This window comes from Sus scrofa, chromosome 12 (genome assembly GCF_000003025.6).
Source record: "Sus scrofa isolate TJ Tabasco breed Duroc chromosome 12, Sscrofa11.1, whole genome shotgun sequence".
NCBI classification, from domain to species: domain Eukaryota; kingdom Metazoa; phylum Chordata; class Mammalia; order Artiodactyla; family Suidae; genus Sus; species Sus scrofa.
Window position 1 is genome coordinate 3,211,915 of NC_010454.4, and position 23,820 is coordinate 3,235,734.

Genomic DNA, 23,820 nt, shown 5'->3' on the forward strand with positions numbered 1-23,820 from the left:
GCCCAGGTCCGGCCCAGGAGAGCTGCCCAAGCTGGGGTGAGACGAGGGTGCGTGCCCAGAGAGCCACGGCACTGGCTCTCTGGAAAGGAAAGGGCGTGGGGGCGAGGCGACAGGACAACTCACCTCCCTCCAGAGGTTCCGCCCGCCCCACCGGAGTGAGCCAGTTGGGTCAGGCGTGTCAAGTGCTCAGAGCAGGGGGGACAGTACTCGAGCAGCCCCGAGGCAGTGTCCCCACTGCTGGCTTTGCCTGAGACCCAGGAAGTGGCTCAGAGCGGTGGCCCCGCCCCAGCGCCCGCCCCTGGCGCCCCTCCAGCCCGGGAGGAAGACGGTTGAAATACAAATGTGGCTGGCAGCCACCCTGCTCCGGCTGCAGAATCAGCCCGGCTGCAGAATCAGCCCGGATGCAGACTTAGGCCCTGGGAGGCAGCCACCCCCACCTTCTCCCCCTCCCCACCCCTCGCTCAGGGCTGAGGGGGCGGCCAGGGAGCCTTGGCAGCAGCCAACCCCAGAAGAGAGCAGTGTCAGGTGGTTTTCTAGAAATTGAAACTAAACTGAGCTCTCTGAAGCCTTTCCTAGGACCAGCCCAACCAAGCTCAGTCCTGGGAGGGTTTTCCAGGTTGATGGTCGGTCTGCAGAGGGATCCTGCGAAGCCATCAGTAGTTGCCCCGGGGAGGTAAGCTCGTGCCTCTTGCTCTCAGGTGGGTGTCCCTCTCCGTCCCTGTTCATGCCCAGCTGGGGATCTGGTGCTCCTCCTGAACCCAGGCACCATCACTGCTGCTCCCATGTCCAAAAGGATTTCTGTGTACAGTTTGGGCAGGCGGTTCGCTGCACAAGGACACCACCCAAAGGGGCGGGCAGGCTCAGAATTCAGGCCGGGTGCTCTCTCAGATTTGCGCGCTCCAGCCCAGGCTAAACCTGTCCAAAGGAAGAGCACAAGGGCACCAATGGGGGCCAGGGTCCCACTTCCCAAACAAGTTAGGCAAAAATGGGTGGCCATGGCCACCCGAAAGGCTGTGGTAACATTTGCATGCCGTATGCCAAGTGCCTGAATGGCTCCATTTCTCAGGGTCAGGCTAGTCCCCTGTGAGCAGTCTTGGCCCAGGGATGCTGGGAGCCCCTGTGCTGGGAGCCCCTGGGAGTCTGGTTCATGCAGGCCCAGGGCGCCACCTCAGGGTCACCAGGCCCTGGCTTGACGGGCACCCACAACAGCAAGCGGTCTCACCCCTGCTTGCTGGACCCTGGGGTGGTGTGGGGGTCCCAGGGTTCTTACTGAACCAGAGTGGTAGTGACACCCCGGCCCACCCCTGTGTGCAGCCACTGGGGGAGGAAGGCAGGTGAAGGGCAGCATGGGGGACCCGGAAAAGCAAAGCAGCGAGAGTTACATGGAGGCAGGAAGTCCAAGCAGGGCTGCCTGTGTGGCCCTGGTGGTCTCTAACCTCTCTGAGCCTCTGCTGCTTGGGGACACTGCCTTCAGAGGTGGCTGTGCCAGGACCACACTGAGCGGGCCCAGCCTGTCTGCTCATCTTGCTCCCTCCCCTCAGCCTCCCCCTCGAACCTCAGCCCTGTCCCCTTTCCTCCAGACCCCCAGGCCAGCATCTCTCACGGCTGCCCGGCCCTCCACTCCCACCCCGTTTCTGTGGCCTTCTCCTCCTGCATCCCTCTGCCTGCCCCGCCCCCTCCCTTCCACAGCTCATGGGGCCCAGAAGCCCCAGAATGTTCTTTGCTGCAGATCTCAGGGCACTCCTGTAAAGGTCCATGGCCTGAAGTTAGAGCCCCACCCTGCAGAGGGCTCCCCGGACCCTCCCAATCTGGGCCCCGCACGCCTGGCCTCCACCCCCTTGCCCCCGACGACCATGGCCAGGGCCTGGCTTTCACTACCCGAGAGCCTCCCTCTTCGTCTGGGCGAGTCCTCAAGAGACCACCCCTCAGACAAAGTGAGGGGTCCCCCAGCCTGCCCGCCACCCTCCAACAGGAGGGTCTGAGGCCACCCGGCTCCGCCGTCTCACTCAGCCACCTCCTTCTGCTGCAGGACCAGGTGCTGCCAGGCAAGGCCATGGCCCCTCTATGGCTCCTATGGATGTGGCTGCTGGTCACAGGGACCCAAGGTGAGCTGAGCCCCAGGAAACGTCGCAGTCTGTGAAGCTGCTGCCCCAGCTCTGCAGGGTTGACCCCTCCTTGCAGAAAATCAGGCAGTGTCCTCCTGGTGCCTGGGTCCCAGGGGGCAGCCAGGTCTTCCCTCCTGCTTGCAGCCCTGGGTGTCCCAGGTCATGGCTGCAAGTTTGGAGGGTCTCCAAGGGAGTCCCCATTTCATCCAGGGGAGCCAGAGGGACCAGGCAAAGGGCCCACAGACCAGTCAGATGCTGCAGGGCCACAAGCTTGGTGCCCTTTGCACACAAACTTGTGGAGTCCTGGACGTCTGGCCGGGTGACCCCGTGGAGGCCTGTCGCACCCCCGTCTGAGAATTGCCCTTTGACACCCAGCTTCTGCCTGACCCCGTGGGCTTCGGCTAGGCCTCAGTGGGGGCTGGGCCTCAGTGGGCTGAGTCCCAGGAGAACCGTATGTGTAGGGCGGGGCCCCGCTTTCCCTCCCCGCCTGGCATACTGTCTCTGTTTCCGGGGCGCCCTGGGCCTGCTGCCCTAGGCACCCTACACCCCTCCCAGCCGTCCTTGTCACGGTGCCAAGCTGCACCCCCCAAACCCCAGACACCCTCAGGGTCAGTGGGGACCTCAGCCATTCTTCCCTTGGGGTCCTGCTACCCCCGCTCAGGGGGCACAAAGCCCCCCCACCTCTTCTCAATCTGTGGGATGAAGGGCTCAGCCGTCAGAGACCCGGAAGGGGGCATTTGCCTTTGGGGGGTGTCTATGCACATTTTGTATTCCTCTCTAGGGGGTGACCCATTTGAGGATGGATGGATGGTTGGGGAGAACTTTACTGCCCCTGCAAAAGCACGTGACCCTGAGAAGTGTGGGGCGGCCGGGCCACTACCCCAGCTGGAGGCCCAGCGCCCAGCCCGCGCCCTTGCTGACCTCTGCGCTCCCTCGGGGTCCTGCAGGCGTGAAAGACGGTGACATGCGGCTGGCTGGTGGGGAAGCTGACAATGAGGGCCGCGTAGAGATCTTCTACAGCGGCCAGTGGGGACGGTGTGTGACAGCTTGTGGGACCTGACAGATGCCAGCGTCGTCTGCCGGGCTTTGGGCTTCAGGAACGTCACCAAGGCTCTGGGCGGAGCCGCCTTCGGGCCAGGTAGGCTGCGGGTCCCCGGGTCCTTCACAGCTGGGACACGCTGCCAAGCAGCCAGACCCAGGAAGGGATGGTACCTAAGGCACACAAAATGGCATTCCCGCCAGCTCAGCCCTGGCGAAGGTTTCAAATAGGTTGCAGCCCCACAGCAGTGGAGCTCGGGGGCAGCGGACTCATGCTGGACCAGGGCCGATCCCTCCAGCCCAGAGGCTCCACTCCGGGAAACTTACCTTCTCAAAACAGTTTCCCCCAGAAGAAAAGTCTGTGCGCAGCGGCTGTGACTCTGAAAGGAGATTCATCAAATATTCAGTAATGGGGTAGAGACGTAAATTACAGTATAAAAGTGTGATGTTTAGGAAGCAGAGCAGCCTTGTGAGAACAGGGCTCATCAGTGGCCCAGTGTCGGAGCCGCAGCTCTGAGCCCGCATCCGTGGTACCTGGTAAAAGACACACCCGCATGCGGACACATGGGGGGGTGGGGTGCTCCTAACCAAGAGCCGCTTTCCTGGGACGGCAGGATTGTGCAGTCTACGAGGCTTCTGGGGGGCAGCCCTGTGCGCAGAGCCTCCCCCGGGGCCGAGAGTCCCACCACCCCTGCAGCCCCTGCCGTTCTTGCCGCGCCTCCAGGAAGCGGGCCCATCATGCTGGATGAGGTGGAGTGCGAGGGGACCGAGCTCTCGCTGGCCGACTGCAGGTCCCTGGGCTGGATGCAGAGTGACTGTGGACACAACGAGGACGCCAGCGTGATCTGCACCAAAGGTGAGTGGGGTGGGTCCCGGGCCGGTGGCCACGCCGGCTCCTCCATGCCCCACACGGGTCACACACGTGCCTGTGCCCAGGTTTGCGGTGGTGCCTGCTCTCCAGGTCCGCCACCTCAGAGCAACAGATCCCACCTCCTCACCCCCACCTCATTGGAGCTGCACAGAAACGCTCGGTTTACCCTGATTCTCAGGCAATGAGTCCCGTTCCAAATGCAGGCACAGCTCGCGAGACGGCGGGTTCGGTTCCAGACCGCCACAGCAGAGCGCATGGCAAAACGAGGTCACAGGAATAGTTGGCTTCCCAGGGCCTGGAAGAGCTAAGTTAACGCTGTCCTGTAGTCGATGACGTGTGCGGTGGTATTGTGTCCAAAGGAACCACGTACGTCTAAAAATACTGAATCAGGAGTTCCCTTCGCAGCTCAGTGGTTAATGAATCCAGCTAGGAGCCATGAGGTTGTGGGTTCGATCCCTGGCCTCACTCAGTGGGTTAAGCATCGGCGTTGCCGTGAGCTGCAGTGTAGGTCACAGACGCGGCTCGGATCTGGTGTGGCTGTGGCTGTGGTGTAGGCCAGCGACTACGGCTGCGATTAGACCCCTAGCCTGGGAACCTCCATATGCCGCAGGTGCGGCCCTAGAAAAGACAAAAAAATAAAAAATAAAAATGATAAAAATAGTGAATCAGTGTGTTGCACACCTGAGATTAAGATAATGTTGCAAACCAACTCTACTCCAATTAAGTAAGCAAGCGCACGTAGTTGACCCAGAGCTAGAACTGGAGCAAAGAGGTCACTCCTAGGTCACTCTAGGTCACTCCTGCAAAAGAGAAGGCAGTGACTGGGGGTTCCGACTCCTGGCCCAGCAGCGCCCCCCTCCTGTGATGAGAGGAGGTGCAGGGAGGCTGTGACCTGGGGCCTTGTGCGTTCAGAGAGGATTGAAGCTGAAGAGTTTCCGATAAAATTAATATGCATATTTTTTCTCTCTTTTTTTTGGTAAAAATTTAAAGAAGAGCCAATCCTAAATATAATAGATCAGTGGCATGAAATCAACAAACCAGAAATATTATCAATGAAGAAAAGCACATGCATGATGCATATATACATACACGATAATTGTTCAATGTACAAGATGTACATAATTAAACAATTGTTGCTACAAAATGCTAATCATCATCCGAGCCTCTGGCGAGCTGTCATGTTCTCACGGTTGCAACAGCAAAGACCACCCGTCACAGGCACCTCATGAATGTAACGAGGATGCAGAAGCTTGGAATATGGCGAGAACTACCAAAATGCGACAAAGAGGCACACACGGCATCCAAATGCCGTCGGCAAAAACGGCGGGTTCAACGCACTGTTGCCACAACCTTCAGTTCCTCGGAAACACGGCCGCTGGGAAGCGGGGGACAGCCAGGGGCCCGTGCGCCCCGTGTCTGCACTGCGCAGGCGCTTGAAACACCAGCCTTTTATTTCTGCTGGGTCTCATCCTGAAACGTGTTACACCGCCCCCACCTGGCGCCCGGGCTGAGCCGGCCTGGGGAATGTGCTTTAAACACTTCCTGGGGGCAGCCCTCCCCTCCCCACTGACACCATCTGAGGCTCTGAATGGGCCCGGGCTTGCTCTGCAGTTTTGAATCCCTGAGTCCCAGCTTCATCTCATCTCTCACGGCCACCCGTCCGTGTCCCTGAGTGTGCAGGTGCGGTCTGGGGCACGTGCAGGAGGCACACCTGGGCTGTGGGGCCGGAGTGTGGGGCAGGAAGCAGCCCTGGCCTGGCCGGGAGCCCCAGGGCAAGAATGGAGGCCAGAGAGGAGTCTGGGGTGCGGAGAGGGTCTGGGAGAGGCTGCACCTACCTGGTCTAATTGTCGGAATAGATTCAAACCTATTTGTGGCAAAGAAAGATCATATGGGCTTCAGTTCCCTGTTGGGCTTGGGGAGGGGCCGGGGGAAGGGGTGCAGCACCCCCAAACCACGCTGAGGGCTTCAAGTAGCTTCTCCAGGCCTCGGTCCCCTGAAGGAGGCTGCTAAGGACCCCAAAGCTCTAAGTGGGGTTGCCATGAAACCAACCCCTTCAGACCAAACTAGGCAGGAGGTTTGGATTTTTAGGTCACGTCTGGGTGATGCATCGATTGGGATGGGGCTCAGGCTCTGGCAGTCAGCGCCCCCAAATAACCCACCTAGATGTGCTGCCTGAATTTGGGAGAGCAGGAGCTAACTAGGGCTGTGAGGGGGGCTTGGGGCCACAGGGCGGGGAGCAGCGGCACCTGTCTTCCAGGGCTCTTCTTCCCTTGGCTCCTCCTGGGGCCTTTCCAAGTGGATGCGGCGGGACTGAGGCCCCGATTTCAGGGAAGAAACTAACTCCAGGGAGTGAAGGTGTTTGCAGGTCGCAGAGGAAGCACGCGCCAGGCCCTCCCAACTCCCGCTTTCCCCTCTGCTCTCCTTAGAAACCAGAGGCGTCCACACCCTTGACCTGTCGGGCGAGATCCCCGAGGCCCTAGAGCGGATCTTTGAGAGCCAAACGGGCTGCGACCTGTTCATCCAGGTGAAGGCCAAGGAAGACGAGCTGGGCCTCTGCGCCCACAAGCTGATCCTGTCCGCCAACCCCGAGGCCCACGGCCTGTGGAAGGAGCCGAGCAGCAGGGTCACCATGGAGGTGGACGCCGAGTGCGTGCCTGTCGTCAGAGACTACATCAGGTGAGCATCCCGGGCCGGGGCGCGGACCCGGCGGCAGGCCCTCCAGGGCCAGAGGCGGCCGCAGGTGAGGCACCCACAGCCACTGTGCTGGCACGGGCAGGGACGCGCGCTCACTCGTGTCTCACCCTCCTGCACACTGGCTCACACATGCGCACGTGTGCGCTCACGCTTGTAGACACACAATGCCACACACCCTCGCCTTGGCGCACACGATCACACGTTCTTTCTGCAGGTGCCGTGAGACGCCGGGCAGCCCTCACACACACCTTCCTCTCGGGCGTCATAAGCACCCCCAAAATAATTCTGAAAGTCATTCTCCCTCTTCTGTCCTTACTGATCTGCTCCTGTGAAAGATAGAACCTCCCCCCCAACCCGCCGCTGCCAAATTCGCTGGAGCTGGAAGTGCGGGGTGAAAGCCCCCCACCCCCCGAGGGGCCGCACAGGCCCCGGGTCTAACCCTCGGGCCAGCCGCTCTCAGGGGCATCCCCCAGGTAAGGAGAGTGTGCCCCGAGGGGGTGGCCCTCTTCCCGCCAGACCACCCTGCCGGGGCCACTCCGTCACCACCCACAGGGCCTCCCGGGGGGTGGCTGGCTTCTGAGAGCATCGATTTGAAAAAAGAACACCAGCTATGAAAAGCTGTTCTCTCTCGCTGTCGCGACCCAAAGCTCTATGTAGCCGACAGTGACATTTCAGAGAAAACAGCAAACGGCAGTAAAAACAGCTTAAAATGGTCTCTTTCCAACCAAATTTGAGAACTTGGACGCTCTCCTGTGCCCTTCCAGCGGAACTGATTTCCTGCCCTACGTCTGAGGAAGAGAATGGGCACCTCCCTTCCTGGGCCAGCCGGAGTCACCATCCTGGGTCAGATCCTCTGGTTCCTGGGTTGTCGGCCCTGTGCTCTGGTGCTCCCCGTCTCTGGCTCTGTCTCCCTGTCTCTGGCTCTGTCTCTGGCTCTCTGTGTCTGTCTGGCTCTCTGTGTCTGTCTGTCTCCCTGTCTCTGGCTCTGGCTCCCTGTCTCTGGCTCTGTCTCTGGCTCTCTGTGTCTGTCTGTCTCGCTGTCTCTGTCTGTCTCCCTGTCTCTGTCTCTGGCTCTGGCTCCCTGTCTCTGGCTCTGGCTCTGGCTCTCTGTGTCTCTGGCTCTCTCCTTGTCTCTGCTGCTCCGCCTCTCTCTCCATCTCTCTGCCTTCGTCTCTCTGTCTCCCTGTCTCTCTCTCTCTCTGTCTCCGTCTCTCTTTCTCTCCCTCTCTCTTTCTCTTCCCTTCTGTCTCTCTCTCTCTCTCTCTCTCTGCCTCTGTCTCTCCCTCCCTCTCTCTTTCTCTTCCTTTCTGTCCCCGCCCAGCCCCCCAAAGGCCTCAGGAGACCCACCTCTTTGGGGCCGCCCCTCAGACTCCTCTTCCCTCCACCCTGGCGCCCCCACGGGGCACCTGCTGTTATCCGGCTTCCTGCCAGTGTCTGGGGTTTCTGAGAGCCGCCTGCATCTCTGAGCCTGCGGTCTCTTTTCTGCCTTTCTGGACATTTTCTTCCCTGATGGCGAGGCAGGGCTGAGGGGCCAATTGCAGTCCCGTGTGCCCACCCCCTCAGGTGCCTGCCTGAGACTTGGGGTAGCCACTGGGGGTGGCCAGCGTGGGGAGAACTGGTGGGCTCGGACATCACCCGTGGGGGCCCTGGGTGACACTTGCGAATGAGAGCACCATGCCCCATCCACTGTCCCGTGCCACCAGGGGCAGGGGCTCCCAGGCTCCGGCCACGGTCAGGCAGACACCCAGCCATGTGCAAGGGCCCAGAGGGTTCAGCTGCCCTTTTGTGCTTCCGAGTTGACGGTCAGCAGCAGGAATCAGGATGTGCTGAGTGCATGAGGGCAGGGAGGGCGAGAGAGGGCGGGCCTGCCTCGCCACTGCCCCTGGACACTGCGCGGTCCCGGCTCCACTCTGGGCACACCCAGCTCCATGTTCAGGTGATGAGGTGGCCGCAGGTCTGGGGCTTCCTGCAGGGCGCAGCGTTCCAGAGAGGCCAAGAGGAGAATTTGGCTTTTCCCAGCAGCCGGGCCCCACTCTCTGTGTCCCAGGAGACGGTGGGGGCTGTGGCCTGGCCTCCCCCCTCCCAGAGGCTCCCTCCACACCCGTCTTCCAGAAGCACAGTGCTTCGTGGTGGCACCGGGTTATGAGGCAGATGGCGCAGACAGGGTGCTGCCCTCAGGGCTCACGGCTGGTGGAAAAGGCAGACAGGAGGTGACCAGAAGCAATGCCTGTGTCATGGGGACATGGACAGGTGCTGGGGGCAGAGGGGTGCCCGCAGGCACCCAGCAGGGGACTAAAATGGTCACCGGGGGCGTGGCGATGGGAAGGGACCCTGATGCCCAGGACAGTGGCAGGTCCTGGCGCCCAGGGTCGCGCCCATGAGAATGACGGTGATGATGGACGAGGTGGCCAGGTTGCCTCCGTCACGGACAAGGAGGAGTCCCCGAGGAGCCTGGGGCTGCCCGGCCATCAGCGCACTGGCTCCAAGCAACCGTGAGCTTGGGAAGTGGGTCGACCCAGGAGATAACATCAGGGGCTCCTGAACGCCCCTTGAAAGAGCTAGCCCTGTGTGTCAGCGGTCAAGGGCAAACGCAGCAGCACTCTCGTCCGCCCTGCGGGCTGGGGTGTGGCCAGGCATCAGCCCTGTCTCCCCGCAGGTACCTCTACTCCCGGAGGGTAGATGTCTCTCTGGCGTCGGTCCAGTGCTTCCACCAGCTCGCCTCTGCCTACGGGGCCCAGCAGCTGCAGAGCTTCTGCGCGCACCTCTTTGCCGTCCTCATCCCGCAGGACCGCTCTTTCCGGGCGCCCCTGGACCTCTACGCGTACGCCCTGGCCTCCAGGGACCCCGTGCTGGAGGAGGTCTGCGTGCAGTTCCTGACCTGGAACTTCGAGGCCCTGACGCAGGCCGAGGCCTGGCCGAGCGTCCCCGCAGCCCTGCTCCACAGCTTGCTCGCCAGGAGCGAGCTGGTCGTGTCCAGCGAGCTGGCCCTGCTCGCGGCCCTGGACGTGTGGAGCCGGGAGAGGGGCGCCTCCCACGGGGAAGTGGAGGGCTTGGTGGAGAAGGTGCGCTTCCCCATGATGCCGCCCAGGGACCTGTTCCAGCTGCAGTTTAACCTGTCCCTGTACCGGAGCCACGAGGCGCTCTTCCAGAGGAAGACTCTGCAGGCCCTGGAGTTCCACACGGTGCCTTTCCAGCTGCTGGCCCAGTACAGGGGCCTGAACCTCAGCGGGGACGCCTACCGGCCCCGGCTGTACACCTCGCCCCGCTGGAGCGCCAACCAGACGGCCTCCGCGTACAGCCCCTACGAGTCCTTCCAGACCCCCAAGCACCCCAGCTTCCTCTTCCAGGACAGCTCCGTCTCCTGGTCCTTCGTCTACCTCCCCACCGTCCAGAGCTGCTGGAACTACGGGTTCTCGTGCTCCCCCGACGAGCCCCCGCTCCTGGGCCTCTCCAAGACCAGCTCCTTGGATCCCACCATTGGCTACGAAAACAAGGCCCTGATGCTCTGCGAGGGGAGCTTCGTGGCGGACATCGCCGCCTTCAAGGACACGAAGGCCCTGATCCCCAGTGCCCTGGGCACCAACAGCTCCCGGAGTGCCGCCTTCTTCCCCTGCCCGGCGGGGTTCTTCAGCAGCTTCCAAGCCGTCATCCGCCCCTTCTACCTGACCAACTCTTCCGGTGTGGACTAGACCCAAGCCTGGGGTCCCTCCCCTGATCCCCGAGCTGTGCCTTCTGCGTCCTATGCCGCCTCTCTGCAGCCACCCCCGACGGCCACCAGAGGGCCCCCTGCTTCCACAGATCTCTCCCAGCATAAAGCAATTACTGGAAGGTTTCAAGGAGCTGCGCCCCACGAGCCAAGAACTCCCACTTCCCACCGCCCTGCTGGTTTGTCAGGGAGCAAAGAGACATGAGCGCGAGCTTTTGGGTTTCCCACATGGCCTTCCGCTCTCTCCACCCTCTGCTGTTCCCTGTCTGAGATCATTAAAATTGCACTGTGGGGAGTTCCCATTGTGGCGCAGCGGAAATGAACCTGACTAGTGTCCATGAGGGATGCAGGTTCGATCGCTGGCTTCACTCAGTGGGTCGGGGATCTGGCTTCGCTGTGAGCTGTGGTGTAGGTCGCAGATGTGGCTGGGATCCCGTGTGGCTGTGGCTGTGGTGTAGGCTGACAGCTGGGGCTCCGATTCAACCCTTCGCCTGGAAACTTACATACGCCGTGGGTGTGACCCTAGAAAGGAAAAAAAAAATTAAAAGAAGAAAAAAAAATGGAAATTTGGAAACAAGCTGAATGGCCACCAACAGGGTGCTTGACCACAAATAAAAGATGCCCAGGATGGGGGAGGTCGAGCAGAAGAAGGATGTGCTAGAAGGACACGGGGTCTAGGCCCAGGCCAGGGAGCGGGCCTGGGGTCCCGTGGGGGCATCCTGTTAGAATGCCACCACCCAGGTCCTGGGCGCTGGAGGCTGCCCCCACCGCCAGCAGGGCAGGAATGCTAAACTCTCCCTGCTTCTTTGTGAATACACGCTCCAGGCACAGGGCCCCCGTGGGCACCTCTGGTTGGCCAGGCTCAGGCCACGTGCCCACAACGCTTGGCCAGGGGCTGAGAGAACAGGCATCTGGATTGTTTTGGCCTGGAGACGGGAGGCGGCACAGAGCTCGCTCAGTGGGAGGGAGGTGCAGAGGCTGGGCAGCCACGACAGCAGCCCAGCCTGCCACACGCTTCTGCCCCACCAGCCCCACAAAATCAAGAGCAGGGACACAGAGCCTCTGCCTGGCCCCCACGGCTTCGGCCTTTCCCAAAGGGCACCCCCAGCCCCCCAGGGTCCAGCTTCCGCCCCCGGCTCCAGGCCTGCCACCTTGGCCTCCCTTGACAGTTTAAAAATCTCTCATTGTGCTCATGTCACACCGTTGACTATGGCCACAGCCACTGGTGGACACAACAGCGGCTAAAGGACACAGGAACTGTTTGTATCCACATGCACCAGACAGCGAGCCCCAAAACTGAAGCCTCCCTTCTCCTACCTGCTCTGAGCCCTCTGCCCCCAGCCAGCACTTCGGCAGTGAAGGTACAGGCCTGGTCAGGCACCAGGACTCTTCCTCCCGGAGGGCCCCGGGCCCCACTGGGTCCTGGCTGGAGGAAGCCTGCAGACCCACGTGGAGCCTCTGGGTCCCGCAGCTTGAGAAGCCGTGGGGGAGTCTGAGCTCCTTCCACCCTCCTGTGCTTTCGAGTGGCAGCCCCGTCCCCCTGAGGCTCAGGGCCCACCTGCGCGGGGCAGGCCTCCTGCCTTCGTTACCGCCCAGGCACCTGAGTGGGCGGGCAGGCCAATGCCAGCCTCGGCCCTCGTAAGTCACAGTGGAGGTGTCTCTTGTGGAAAGCTTCCCCTCGTGGGTGTAAAACTTCTAAACCAGCAGAACCCAGAGTTTCAGGGACCAAAAACTAAACATCTGCGCCAAGTGGCCAGCGTCCTCAGACGCCACTGGCTCCCACCCTGGACGTCCAGGTCCGAGAGAACCACAGGCTGGCCGTGAGCCCAGCATGCGCCCCAGGCTGGAGGGCACGGTTAGGCTTTTGCTTCACGTTATTTGGGTTTGATTGGTTTGTTGGGTTTTGGCAGTAAATGACAAAAGAATTTGTTAAGGAGTCTAGAAGTGGGGGTGGTCCCAGGATTGGGTAAGATGCTGCCGACCTGTCCTCAGACCCGGGTTCTTCCATATTTCGTAACTGTCATCCTGAGCCCCAGGGTTTGTCCCTGCCTTCCTATTCATAAGCCAGTTCTGTGTCATGGGCCACTCGTGTGACAGGGCCTTGGCACCCGCGTGATCTGGGAGCAGCTGTCCAGCCGCCGTGCTGTTCAGCGAGTCTGGGGTGCGATGGGTGGGAGGACGAATCAGATCTAGAATGTGTGTCAGCTCCTCGGATGGAAGGTGTCCCGGTGAACAACTGCCATCAGGGAGCCGGCTGCTCCCCTGGGTGTCGTCAAGGTGGCAGGTGAGGGCTCGGAAGCCACAGCCGCCTTGGTGACAAAGCCAAGGTGAGTGTGCAAAGCCTGCCTCCCTGCCACCAAGGCCACCTGGAGAGCTGGCAGAGTAGCCCTTGTGGCCGGAAAGGGAGCAGAGTGGCATCCCCAGTGCAGCCCGCCCAACGGTGCCAGGGTGAGAGCCTGCGCTGCGGGGGAGGGGCTTTTGGCGAACAGTCGCAGGACACGTGTCCTTGTCCTCTCTAACCGCCCCGAGACGTGTGTCTTCATCTGCTTCCCCAGCTTGCTGTCACTCATTCTCCTGACTCCTTCTGTCCCAGACTCTGACCAAACCGCCAGCCACTTCCACAGGTGAGGTGGCCCAGGCACCCTTCCGTCTACCCAAAGGAAGAAGATTGTGCCTGCTCAACGTCCTGCCCAAAGGGAGGTCCCTTTCCTGCTGGGGCGACAGTGTCCTGCTCTTGAGCAGTGGCCATGATGCAGGAGGGCGCACCAGCGCCTGTAGGTGACCCGACCCTCCGGGCTGAGCAGCGGTTCCTGGGCGGCTCCCTTCCAGCTGCTGCTGGCCTGGTGGCCCAGATCCCGCGCAGCTCGTGGGTAGCGGCTCAGGACCCACACTCCGGTATTGGAGCCAAAAGCTAGTTTTGTCTGGGAAGGAGAGAAGTTCGCTGCTGAAGAAGGTGTGGCACGACTGGACTCCAAGCCCCTAGATGCCTTCTGGATGGTTCTCCCGTCAGGCCCGCTGTGCCCCCGGGTGAGCCACTGTCGAGGCCACGTGCCCTGTGGGTCAGCTGACAGGTCACCAGTAAAGGGCTGGAGTGGCACCGGATGTGATCTGTGTCAGCTCAGCAGGCCACAGGCAGTGCCCTTTTCTGTCTGGCCAGGGCAACCTGTCTTCCCTTTGGCCCAGGGTGATGGCTGTGGCCCATTGAGGTGGCAGGAGGCAGGCACAAACTCAGAGAACTGGCCTGTCCCGAGGCAGGAGTGCGTGTGGGCGCGTGCACGTGAGAGAGAGAGAGAACTGCTCACAACTAGAGCCCAACTCACATGCCAGGCTGTGTGTGGAACAAGGCCCATTGGGGTCTTCACCTGGACTGGCTGAGGACAATCTACTAGCCAGCCGTTTGTGAGAGCCCACGCAGCCTTTCCCAGGCTCTCGGGCCCCTGGGTAACGGCCGGGAGGAAGCCTGTCGGCACCGCACAGACCCCTGCAGCCCAGGGCCCGGCCCTACCGCCCTGGACCCCTGACTTCTGAGGGGGCCACACCTCTGTCATCACAGCTGAATCGCCTCTGCTCACCTCTTCTCCCAATCTGTTTGCCTTCCAGTGACGGCGCTCGAGTACGCATTTGCAAGCTGCTTATCTGGTTTGGTCCTGAGCATCTCCTGGGCACCTAGCCATGTCCTTCCCATTGTCCTTCCCAGTGCCCTCCAGAAACCCTTCAATGGCAGTGTCTTGGGTGGGGCCCTGACCTACAGAGAGAAGCAGCAGGAGCACTTTCGGAAAGGGTGGTGCATAGTTCTGGGTCTTGGGGGAGGAGAGCCATTGGGGTCCTTCCAGATTAGGGCCTGGAGGTGGACTGCACACCGTACACCCTTCTGGCGTCCTGGCTCCCGGATTCCTCTCCCCACATCATACCGAGGAATTCATGGGCCACGAGGGAGGCCAGTTTCCAGTCAACCAGTTGAGGTGGGGGTCAACCAGTGAATTAGCATCACTCTCATCTGCTCAAGCTAGCAAGGAAGCTAGGTCTCTGATGGACGTACCTGTATTAGGTATTTGTAGCTTCGGCTTCATATAACGAGAACCGAAAGTAGCAGTGGCTTTTATGAGATGCTTTATTTTCTCTCGCATTCTTCTCTTTCTGCACCACTTAGTATGTGACCGTCATCCTATGGTTACCTCGTGGTCCGTAATGGCTGCTGGGATTCCGGCCGTCATGTCTACCTTTCAGGAAGCAGGACGGTGATAGCAGAAGAGGACAAAGCGCTTTCCCAGGCATCTATCCCCTGAGACTGACTGCCTCTTAAGTTCTTCACCTACGGGTCCTCACTGACCTCATCCTTGCTGTAGTCCCGCTAGAAGCAGTCACCCCTGACCCTGCAATCCTTGAGGCCCTCATTCCAGGGGCCCACCGGCAGTACCTGAATCAGCCGGTTCACTACAGCATGCAATGCCAGATTCCCATCCTGGATGCCAGTGGCATTTGGGGAACCGGCTTTTCTGGTGTATGATATATATCTACACCTGTGCGTATATGCAAGTGGGTAGAGCTCAAACCATTTCGGCATCACGTCTGTTCACCATGTACCCTCCCCTCAAATCTAGACAGTGAACACGCCCCCAGCCCAGTTAGTACCACACCCCGCCCCCAGCGCAGCCGCTATTCTGAGTCCTGTTCATGTGAATTAATCTTCCCCTTGAACTTCATATGAAGGACTCATACCATACGCGCCCTTCAGCAGCAGCCTTGTTTGGCTCAGTATCTGGTCTATGAGATTCACGTACACTATTCCACGCAGCAAAGCAGAATTCTATTGTCTGAATTTGCCAGTTTGCCAACCAGGCCCATAGCTGAAGGGTGGTCTCCATGTTTTGGTGTTTGGGGTAGAGCGTCCGTGGGCAGACTGGCCACGTCCTTTGGCAGACCCGTGGGTGTGTACCTAGGAGCGGAATCGCTGTGCTGTGCACTCAGCTTGTGTGGATAAGGCCAAAGGCTTCCCCAGCACCCACTCTCCCTCCGCGTCCTCACCAGCGCCTCATCTTCAGTCTCTTTAACCGTGGCCGCTCTGGTGTATGTGTACAAACGGGGCGTTGCCTGCTTGCAGCCCACCGCGGTCCTGAGGGTCCGTGACCTGAATCCACTCCCAGCCCCAAGTGCTGTACTGGCCAGGGTTCTCAGATGCTAACAGCAGAAACCAACCCTGGTGAACTTAGGCAGAAAGAGGATTTATGGAAGGAATCCGGAAGCTCGCAGAATGGGTGGGAAGGCTGGAGAACCAGGCTGAGGAGCTGAGCAGGAACTAAGGAAGGCTCGTGTTCCAGGACTAACCCGGCGAAACTTCGGGGCTCGCTCCCACCACCGTTCGACTCTGTGTGACCGGCTGGGCCGGGCTGGGCTGGGCTGGCCCCTCGTTGCTCTGCACAGGGTTGGCTGGGCTCATTCATGTCAGGGACCTCATCTGGGAGAGCTGGCATAGGTGGGGGTGAGCGGGGGCACAGGCTCCCTGCGTAGGGCTCTCCCATCCTGCTGGACGCGGACCCAGGCTTGGTCACGTGGTGCCAGTGTTCCACGATGCGAGAGGCAAGGCCTCCCAAAGGCCAGGTTGGGAAGGCCCCCCCACCTCCCAGGGCCAGCGGGCTGGGAAAAGAGGCTCGACCTTCAGACGGGAGGAGCCGCCGCTTGGCAGTTGGCTGGACTGGAACCAGGAGGCCAAGGAAGACAGGACCCAGATAGTCAGGCCGCAACTGAAACCGCCAATGCGCAGCCCCATGGACATGCCCGCTGCCTCGTGGGACCCTGGCTTCCAGGTGCCGGCCCTGCGGCCGTACCCCCGCCCCAGCAAGGACGCTGAACCATCCCTGCCTCACCAGCCACATGCTGCAGACTCGAGGCCCCGAGAGGCCAGCTGAGAGCAGTGATCTGGGCCTTTCGACTCACGTGATGGCAGGTTCCCAAACACGGGAAGGAGGTTCAGAGGCCCTGAGGACCACCTCTGCAGGCCTCCGGAGAGGGGAAGGTCACCCAGGGGACTTCGTGGACCCCTCATGTGCTGACTCAAGACTCACCATCACCTTAGACAAACAAGTGGTAGAACAGCCCCGCGGAGCGTTCCCTGCTGTCTGTTGAGACTCCGGGTCCAATGCCTTCCTGCCCCACACACCCAGATGTTCCTCGGGGCACTACCCCCCCTCCCCCCGGGCACGGGGGACCCCTGGGAGCCGCAGTTGCTAGTTTGGGGTGTACATGGTTGGGGGTGAGGAACGGGTGCCCCATGTTAGTGCTTATGCAGCAGGAGGGGACTCACGGGGGACTCTCCCTTGAAAACACTGTGCCCCCCACCCCGCTGTGAGAGTCTTTGTTTTTAATTTTCAGTTTCCTTTTTAACGGAGGTGGCATCATGAAGTGCTTTTTAAAAGCCGTGTCCCTGCTGCTCAGCCCGCCCCCACCCCCACCCAGGCTTTGGCCACGGCCTCCCCCGAACCTGCTCAGGCCTCCTGAATTGGCCGGAATTCTCAGTGGCTTGCTCGTGCCCCACCCAGATGGCCCGGGCGAAGGTGGCGGGCCCCCCGGCCTCGGGGAGAGCTGGACAGAAAAGGTCTGATGTGGCAGCAGCTGATCTGCTGAAAGAATGTCGCTGGTGGGGACGCCAGGAGCTCGGAGCCAAGCATGTGGTCGTTGCAAAACGGCAGGGCAGGAATGCGGAGCTCTCTTCCGGGTCCCTTCTTCCCTGCGGTCACTCGAGTCCCGCTCACAGACGCCCCCGCCAGATGTGCGCTGCGGCCGGCGGCGCAGGAGGATCTCAGGGAGGCTGAGACAACAGCTCCGTAGAAAGAGCGATGCAGGCGAGGGGGGAGAAGGGGCTGGAACCGGGTGGAGGACTGGGGCCCCAGCAGCCGCCCTGGGCTGTGGTGTGAAGTGAGGAAAGGAGGGGGTGCGGGGAGACGGCAGAGCAAGGGCCGGAGACGGAGACGGCCGGGGGTCCCGGGGGGGCCAGGCTGCCGGTCCACACGGGAGAGGTGGGGCGGTGGGGGACGGCGGCACCACCTCACTGCCCAGGTAAGGCAGGGAGGGTGCGGGGCCTGGCTCCTTACCAGAACTCGCTTGAGCAGGGCCAGCCGGGAGCAGGCCTGGAGACTCAGCCTCGCTGGCACCTCGGATCCTCCAAATCCTCGTGCCGGAGGTGGCCTCAATCAGGTCCTGCCCACTGCAGATCTGGGGGCTGCATGGATGCCCGGGCCTGCCTCCAGGGAGGGGACTGCAGTGGGGACTTGTGTTCATTTCCTGGGGCTGCCAGTCCAGATTAGCACAAACTGTAGGGGGCGGGAGCCGAAAAAACACAGCTTTGTTCTCCCACAGTTCTAGTGACCGGAAGTCTGAAATCAGGGTGTGGGCAGGGTTGCTCCCTCCTGGAAGCCCTGGGGACAATTCTGGGTGCCTCTGGCCCAGCTTCTGGCAGCTCCAGGCTTTCCTTGGCCTCCTTGGCTTGCGGCTGCATCACCCCGGTCTCTGCCTCTCAGCTCGGGCCTTCTCCCTGTGTCTCTCTGGGCTTCGAACCCCCTCTTCTTCTCCCTTTGGATGGAGGGTCACCCCAAATCCACAGCGGTCTCCTCTCAAGGCCATTATCTTAATCACATCTGCCAAGAACTCTTTCCAAGGTCAAACTGACAAGTTCTGGGGATCAGGACGTGGCCCGCTGAGGATTCCATCCCTCCGCTACGGGGCTGCTCAGAGCTCTGGGCGCAGGAGTTGCCCAGTGGCCACGTGCGTTCTCCAGGCAGAATCCTGCAGGGCTGAGTGCGGCCCCGTCCCGGGGGCCCCCGCCCCCGTATTCCCACCTGGGATGCCTTGGGTGCTACCCAGGCACCGAAAGAGAATCTGATCCCGCCAAAGTGCTCCAAGAGGGATCGGCAAGGGCTGTTTGAGTGGATCGTGGAGCACATCTCCCCAGGACCCGGGAGGCCGAGAGACAGGTTTGGGCTTAACTTGAGGAGGCTCGTTCTAACGGTCAGAGGGTGTCGGGATGGGATGGCTGGTGTTTGCCAGGCATGGTCACAGAGGCAGCTGGCTGAGACCGGGCCCGGTGACCTGAGTTCCAGTCCTTGGCTGTGGAGTGGAGCAGACCGGGGCCCTCCCTGCTCCCCTATGCACCCCGGCCCCAGGCTCCTCTTCTGGAAAGTGGGACCCCCCCTCCCCCACTTTCATCTCTCAACTCCCTGCCCTGGACCCAGAGGGACCAGCTTCTCCCAAAGAGACTGAGACAAATGGTCCTTTTCCTGCCTCTCTTTTCTGGAGCTTCCTGGTGACACTCCCTGCTCAGCCCCCACCTGGGCATGGCCTGCAGTCCAGGTGCCACAGGGAGGCGGAGCTGACTCTCCACAGAGCAAATCTGCTCCTGGGACGTCACCAAAACAGCAGCCCAGGTTTACCAGTGAGGAGCCCCCACTTCCTGGGGCAGTTAAAGGCTGGTGACCCACTGGAAGCCCCCTACCTGGCAAACCAGAGGGTCGGTTGCCCAGTTAAGCAGCTGAGAGCGGCCAGGGGTGGTGGGCCCTTCACACGGAAAGAAGCTTCTCGTCTGCACACCCCCAAATTCTAGCTCTGGTCACTGGAACTTCTTTTCCTCCTTAGAACACACACAGATGGTTTCACGGATGGCTGCTTCTTCTGGAATGCTCTTTTTGCTCCTCTTCACCAGGTTAATTCCGGGCGTCGTTCGGATCCGGGGGCCTCTCACACTCGGAGGAGACTCCGAGCTCACGCGCTTGCTCAAAGGGGCCTGAGCCTCTGCATTTCTAACCAGCCCCCAGTAAGGCTAGTCCTGCTGGTCCTCAGCCCACACGCTGGGGACCAGTGGCTCAGACACCTGGCCTCTGGGAGCACCTCTCTGTCTTCAGCCTGGAGGCAGCTGCCCGCCCTGTGTCCACAACGCACCCTCCCGCCCAGCCCACGCCACGTGTGTCTCCGACTGATTTCATCTCTTCCACCATCGATCCCAGGCACGCCCAGCTCAGAGCAGGAGCGTGGTAACCCTCGCATCTTGGTTGAATGAACGAATCAGTTCATGCATTCAACAAACAAAAGTGAATGCAGAGCTACGCCAGCCTTTGCCACGCCCATGTCTACACCCTGGGGGAACCCAAACACTTCGAACAAGAGCCTTGTTTGGAGTCCTAAGAAGGTGATGTGAACAAGCGGTGAGACGCTGGGCCAGCTTGGGTCAGCTTCAGAGCAGAGCATCTGAACTGCACCAGCGGTTCTCCAAGTGGGGTCCGTGAGCAGTCGCCCCGCGTAGAAGGGACACTTGTTAGCAGTGCACACGCTCCCTCCGAGTCAGAGATCTGAGGGGGCTGCCATCTGTGTTTCCACGTCCTCCAGGGATTCTGGGGCCCTTAAGTGCAAAGCCCCCAGGTCTAGACCAGTGACAGTGACCGTGGCTTTGTGCTGGAACCACCTAGGAGCTTTGAAAGCTCTGATGCCTTTGCTGCTTGGGCTGCTGTTACAACACTTCTGACTCCAGATGAGAGGGTTTCCCTCCTGACACCAAATTGGTAGTGTCGTTTCCAACACCACGCCTCGCGCTCTCTGACGGTACCCAGAGCAAGTGCAGACGCCCCGGTGTAAGGGCTCAGTCCCCTACCCGCCCCCACTTCAGAAGCCAATCGCAAGTCCCTGGGGGGTTCCTGAGACCCCCCTCCTCAGCTTGTAGGATTTGCTGGAATGATTCAAACTCAGGGAAACACTGTACTTGGCAATTCCAGTTTATTCTAAAGGATGCATTGCTGAAACAGGCAACTGAAGCGATACGCAGGTGTGGGCGAGCGCCCGGGGCAGCCCCTCCCAGCACCTGAGCCTCATCGGGTAGGTGTTTTGACGGAGGCTTCATGGCGTGATCGTGATTGGCTACATCCCTACCGGTGGGGATTCTCTCAGCCTCCAGCCCCTCTCCCCTTCCCAGAGGTCAGGGGGTGGGGCTAAAAGTTCCACGCTTTAAGGAAGCGGTTGGGTCCTGCGGCTGCCAGCACCATCCTGAGGCTGCCAGCGGCCCACAGAGAGTCGCCACATTGGCGTAAACTCAGGTACGATCTAAAGGGTCTCAGATAAAAGCGAAAAGATGCTCCTCGAACCCAATCACTCAGGAAATTCCAAGGGTTTTAGAAGCCCCTGTGCCAGAAACCGGGGACAAAGACCCAGAATGTAGCTCTGAGTTTGTGCTCTTTTGCAATAGTCCCGCCCCCTTCCCCGTCCTGGGTGGGTGGGCTCTATTCTGGCTCCTCAAGCTCCGTCGCCTTTTGCCTGCAATGGGGGTGAGGGAGGGGCCGGCCAGTGTGTGGCCACGACCGCTCCACACAGCAGCGGGGAGGCTGTCACAGGTGGGAGATGAGGGGCACCGCCTCTTTCTCCAGAACCTTGACCACGACCAGGGAGGCTGGGAGAGGACGGTGCCTGTGGCCACTGCTTGCGACCGGGTGCGGCGGGCTGAGCAGCCAGTTCCCTCAGACCAGCTTCAAGCCCTTTCTAGGGAGGCTCTCGCCTTCGTCACAGCGGACCCCATGCGGGGACGGATAGCACGGAGGAGCGTTGCCTTGGCAACGCAGGCTTAGGAGGGTGGCGCTGGTAACCAGGGCTGCTTTTGACCTTCACCGTCTCTCGGGCTGGTGGCTTTCTCATCTCCCTGCTGTTCCGCTGGAGCCATGCCCAAGCCTGCAATGAGGCCATCCTTAGGGGAGGCCTTTGGCCACCCTCTGTGTCACCCACCCTTTCATCTTAGAGGGCATCGCCATGAAATGCACTTCACCAGGAGGCACAGAGGAATCCCGTGCCTGTTTGAAAGCACTCAACCAAAGCTGAGCCCCTGCTCGCCCTGGATTCACGCTGTGGTTCCCACCCAGGGTCATGCCTGCTGCTCACCCTATAGCTCTAACCAGGCAAGCAAGGCCACCTCCGAGTTCCAGGTGGATCTAATGCAAAAGATGGTAAATACAGCATTAGAATCACGTCTCCTGGCTTTATTCCTTTCTCTGAGCTGTGTGACCTTAGGCAGAAGGCTTTACCTCTCTGAGCCTCTGCTGCTGAGCCTCCACTGTCTCAGAAAAGGGGGTTTGACACACCTCCTCTCTCCAGGGGCTGTCCTCAGGGCATCCGAAGTCTTCCCCAGGCCTCAGGCCCTCGTATCATGATGCTGAGCGTGTGTGTGGTGGGGTGTGTGTTCTTTTGTTTATTTGTTTTTTGGGTTTTTTGGCCACACCTGTGGCTTGCACAAGTTCCCAGACCAGGGATTGAACCTGGGACCACAGCAGTGAAAGTGCCAAATCCTAACCACTAGGCCACCAGGGAACTCCTGTGAGGGGGCGTCTTAATTTGCCCGCATAACAAAACACCGCAGCCTGGTGGCTTATAAACAACAGAAACTTAGTCCCAACTGTCCTGGGGCTGAGTCTGACTCGCCGCCAGATACGGTGTCAGGCGGGGTCCTCTTCCTGGCTCAGCGGTGGCCATGGTTTTCTCTGTGTCCTCGCAGGGAGCAGGGGCGAGGGAGCCTCTGGGCCCCTTTCCTGAGGACGCGCCGGTCCCGAGGCTCCACCCTCCTGCCTGCTCAGCTCCCAGAGGCTCTGCCTCCTGCCACCATAACCCCGGGGGCTCGTTTTCAACGTGCGGATTTGGGGGCACACCTCGGTCTCTGCTTCTCCTCTCGCTAGTGCCAGGTGTGTGTGGACCTCCAGTGCTGCACCGGCTCCTCCAGGAGTCTCGACTCTTCCCAAGATCTTGGTTAGAGACCCCAGGGCCCCCAGCCCGGCCTGGCGATAAGCTTTCCCCCTCCGGCTCCAAAGGAGCGCAGGCGGTATTGCAGGCTTCCCGGTCATCTGAAGGCTTGGCATCGACTGGGGTTCCGGGAGGAGTGGGGAGCTGGCCCCTGCTGGCCCGGAGCCCACGTTGCAGCCGGGCAGCCTCAGCGGCCTGGGGCGGGGGCCGATCTGCTCTCCTGGCCTGGGCCTTGGGAACAGCGAGCAGGACTCAAAGCTGGCCCCCGATGGGCCAGCCCCTCCCCGCCGCGGGGCCAGGCATCTCCCCTTGACCTTGGCGGGGTCTGTTGGATGGATGCGTGCACGGGCAGCCTGCCTGGTCTCATGCAAGGTCAGAGGATTTCTGAAAATGCTTAAAAGCTTCAGCTCTTTTAAGCAGGATGTTCTTCACTTGGCTCAGAGAGGTTTTCTGGGCACAGGCAGCCCGGGGCCCTGGGGTGGCTGTGTTCCCTCCGTCTGGGGCTGAGGCCTGGCGGGAGGAGCTTGGCATCCCCTGGGGGTGGGTCTCAGGGACGGATCCCGAGCTCTTTTCGAGTGGGGGTGAATGTCCCCTCCCAGCCAAGGGGAAAAGGAGGTGGGGTAGGTGCCCCGTACCCTGGCCCCTGGGCTGAGCACCAAGCGAGTCATCGGCCTGCTGGCCCGAGGCTTCCCTACAGCACCTGCTCCCACACAAGGTCAAGAGGGCACCCCTGCGGGTCCCCGAGGCCCGGGAGGATGAAAACCAGCCCGGCCTCTTTAAGAATCTGTTGCCAGAGTAGAGAAAATGCAGAGCGAGGCCTTTGGTAAACAACCCGGGTGCAGTAACAGCTCCCAGCTGTGCGGGGGGCGGGGCGCCGAGCTGGCGAGGGTGGGATGGGCTGAGGTCAGGCTGGGTGGGGACCAGCCGGGAACACGGGGCGGGGGTGGGGGGGCAGTGGGCTGAGCTGGGATGGGGTTTGTCCAAGCGAGCGAGCGAACGAGCGTGCAGCGGACGAGCCTCAAAGCCTTCCAAGGCCTGGAAGCTTCCACCTCCCTCGGGGGCCTTCTCTGAATCCTCCCAGATGGCCGCCAGTGAGGAGGCCAAGGTTTCAGTCCGGCAAGTGCCTTTGGGAGGAAGGGGGGAGTCTGCATCCTCTTTTCCACGTCGCTCGCAGTAGTTCAGGGACGTGTCCAAGGGGGCGCTCAGGATCTCTGAGTACCAAGCACAGCACCTGTAAACGGTCCCTCGGCAACGCCCTTCTCCAGACCCATCCCCTGGAGCCGCACCTTCTCATACCTGGGAGCTGTGCCTCAGCCTCCTGGGGGGTCTCCCTGCCTCCCAGCCCTGTCCAGGCCAAGCCCATAGAGCCACCACCACTGCTGCCTGAAAGCGCCTCATCAGGACGTTTCCCTTGGCTTGAACCGAGGGAGGCAGGGATAGTGATTTCCTGCCAGTGATCGTAGATGCGTCAGGATGCTTTTGGCTGTTAATAACAAACCCACTTCAGAAAGGCTTCAACTTGGGGGAGGATATGATGGTTTATATTAACGGGGAGGCACCAAAGCTGGGTAGGCTTCATGGGTGGTTGAGCCAGCAGTTCACCTGTATCCAGAGTACCAGGTTCAGGTCCCCCCCTCCTTTGTACCCTC

General features: G+C 60.8%; 2 protein-coding genes, 1 long non-coding RNA gene and 1 other non-coding gene across 4 annotated transcripts; 2 read left to right on the plus strand and 2 right to left on the minus strand.

The window, feature by feature from the left end:
* On the plus strand, window positions 521–10,737 carry LGALS3BP (galectin 3 binding protein). The gene is given in 7 exon segments (XM_021066516.1): window positions 521–673; window positions 2,030–2,105; window positions 3,053–3,136; window positions 3,139–3,243; window positions 3,868–3,999; window positions 6,441–6,690; window positions 9,365–10,737. Coding segments are annotated over 6 exon segments (1,656 nt in total). The 5' UTR covers window positions 521–673; window positions 2,030–2,053; the 3' UTR covers window positions 10,398–10,737.
* Window positions 14,508–17,712, minus strand: LOC110255949 (sulfated surface glycoprotein 185-like). The gene is made up of 2 exons (XM_021066518.1): window positions 15,440–17,712; window positions 14,508–15,350 (listed from the first exon to the last, which is right to left on the minus strand). Exon 1 carries the CDS (start codon window positions 17,687–17,689, stop codon window positions 16,712–16,714), a length of 978 nt encoding a protein of 325 aa, XP_020922177.1. The 5' UTR covers window positions 17,690–17,712; the 3' UTR covers window positions 14,508–15,350; window positions 15,440–16,711.
* Window positions 18,271–21,409, plus strand: LOC110255950. The gene is made up of 2 exons (XR_002336945.1): window positions 18,271–18,381; window positions 19,040–21,409. It is a non-coding gene; the product is annotated as an uncharacterized LOC110255950 (long non-coding RNA).
* Window positions 21,673–21,745, minus strand: TRNAE-UUC. Its single transcript has one exon. It is a non-coding gene; the product is annotated as a tRNA-Glu (tRNA).

Coding starts and splice junctions, on each gene's coding strand:
- LOC110255949 (XM_021066518.1), bottom strand. CDS start 17,689: ATGAACACAAGTCCCCACTGCAGTCCCCTCCCTGGAGGCAGGCCCGGG.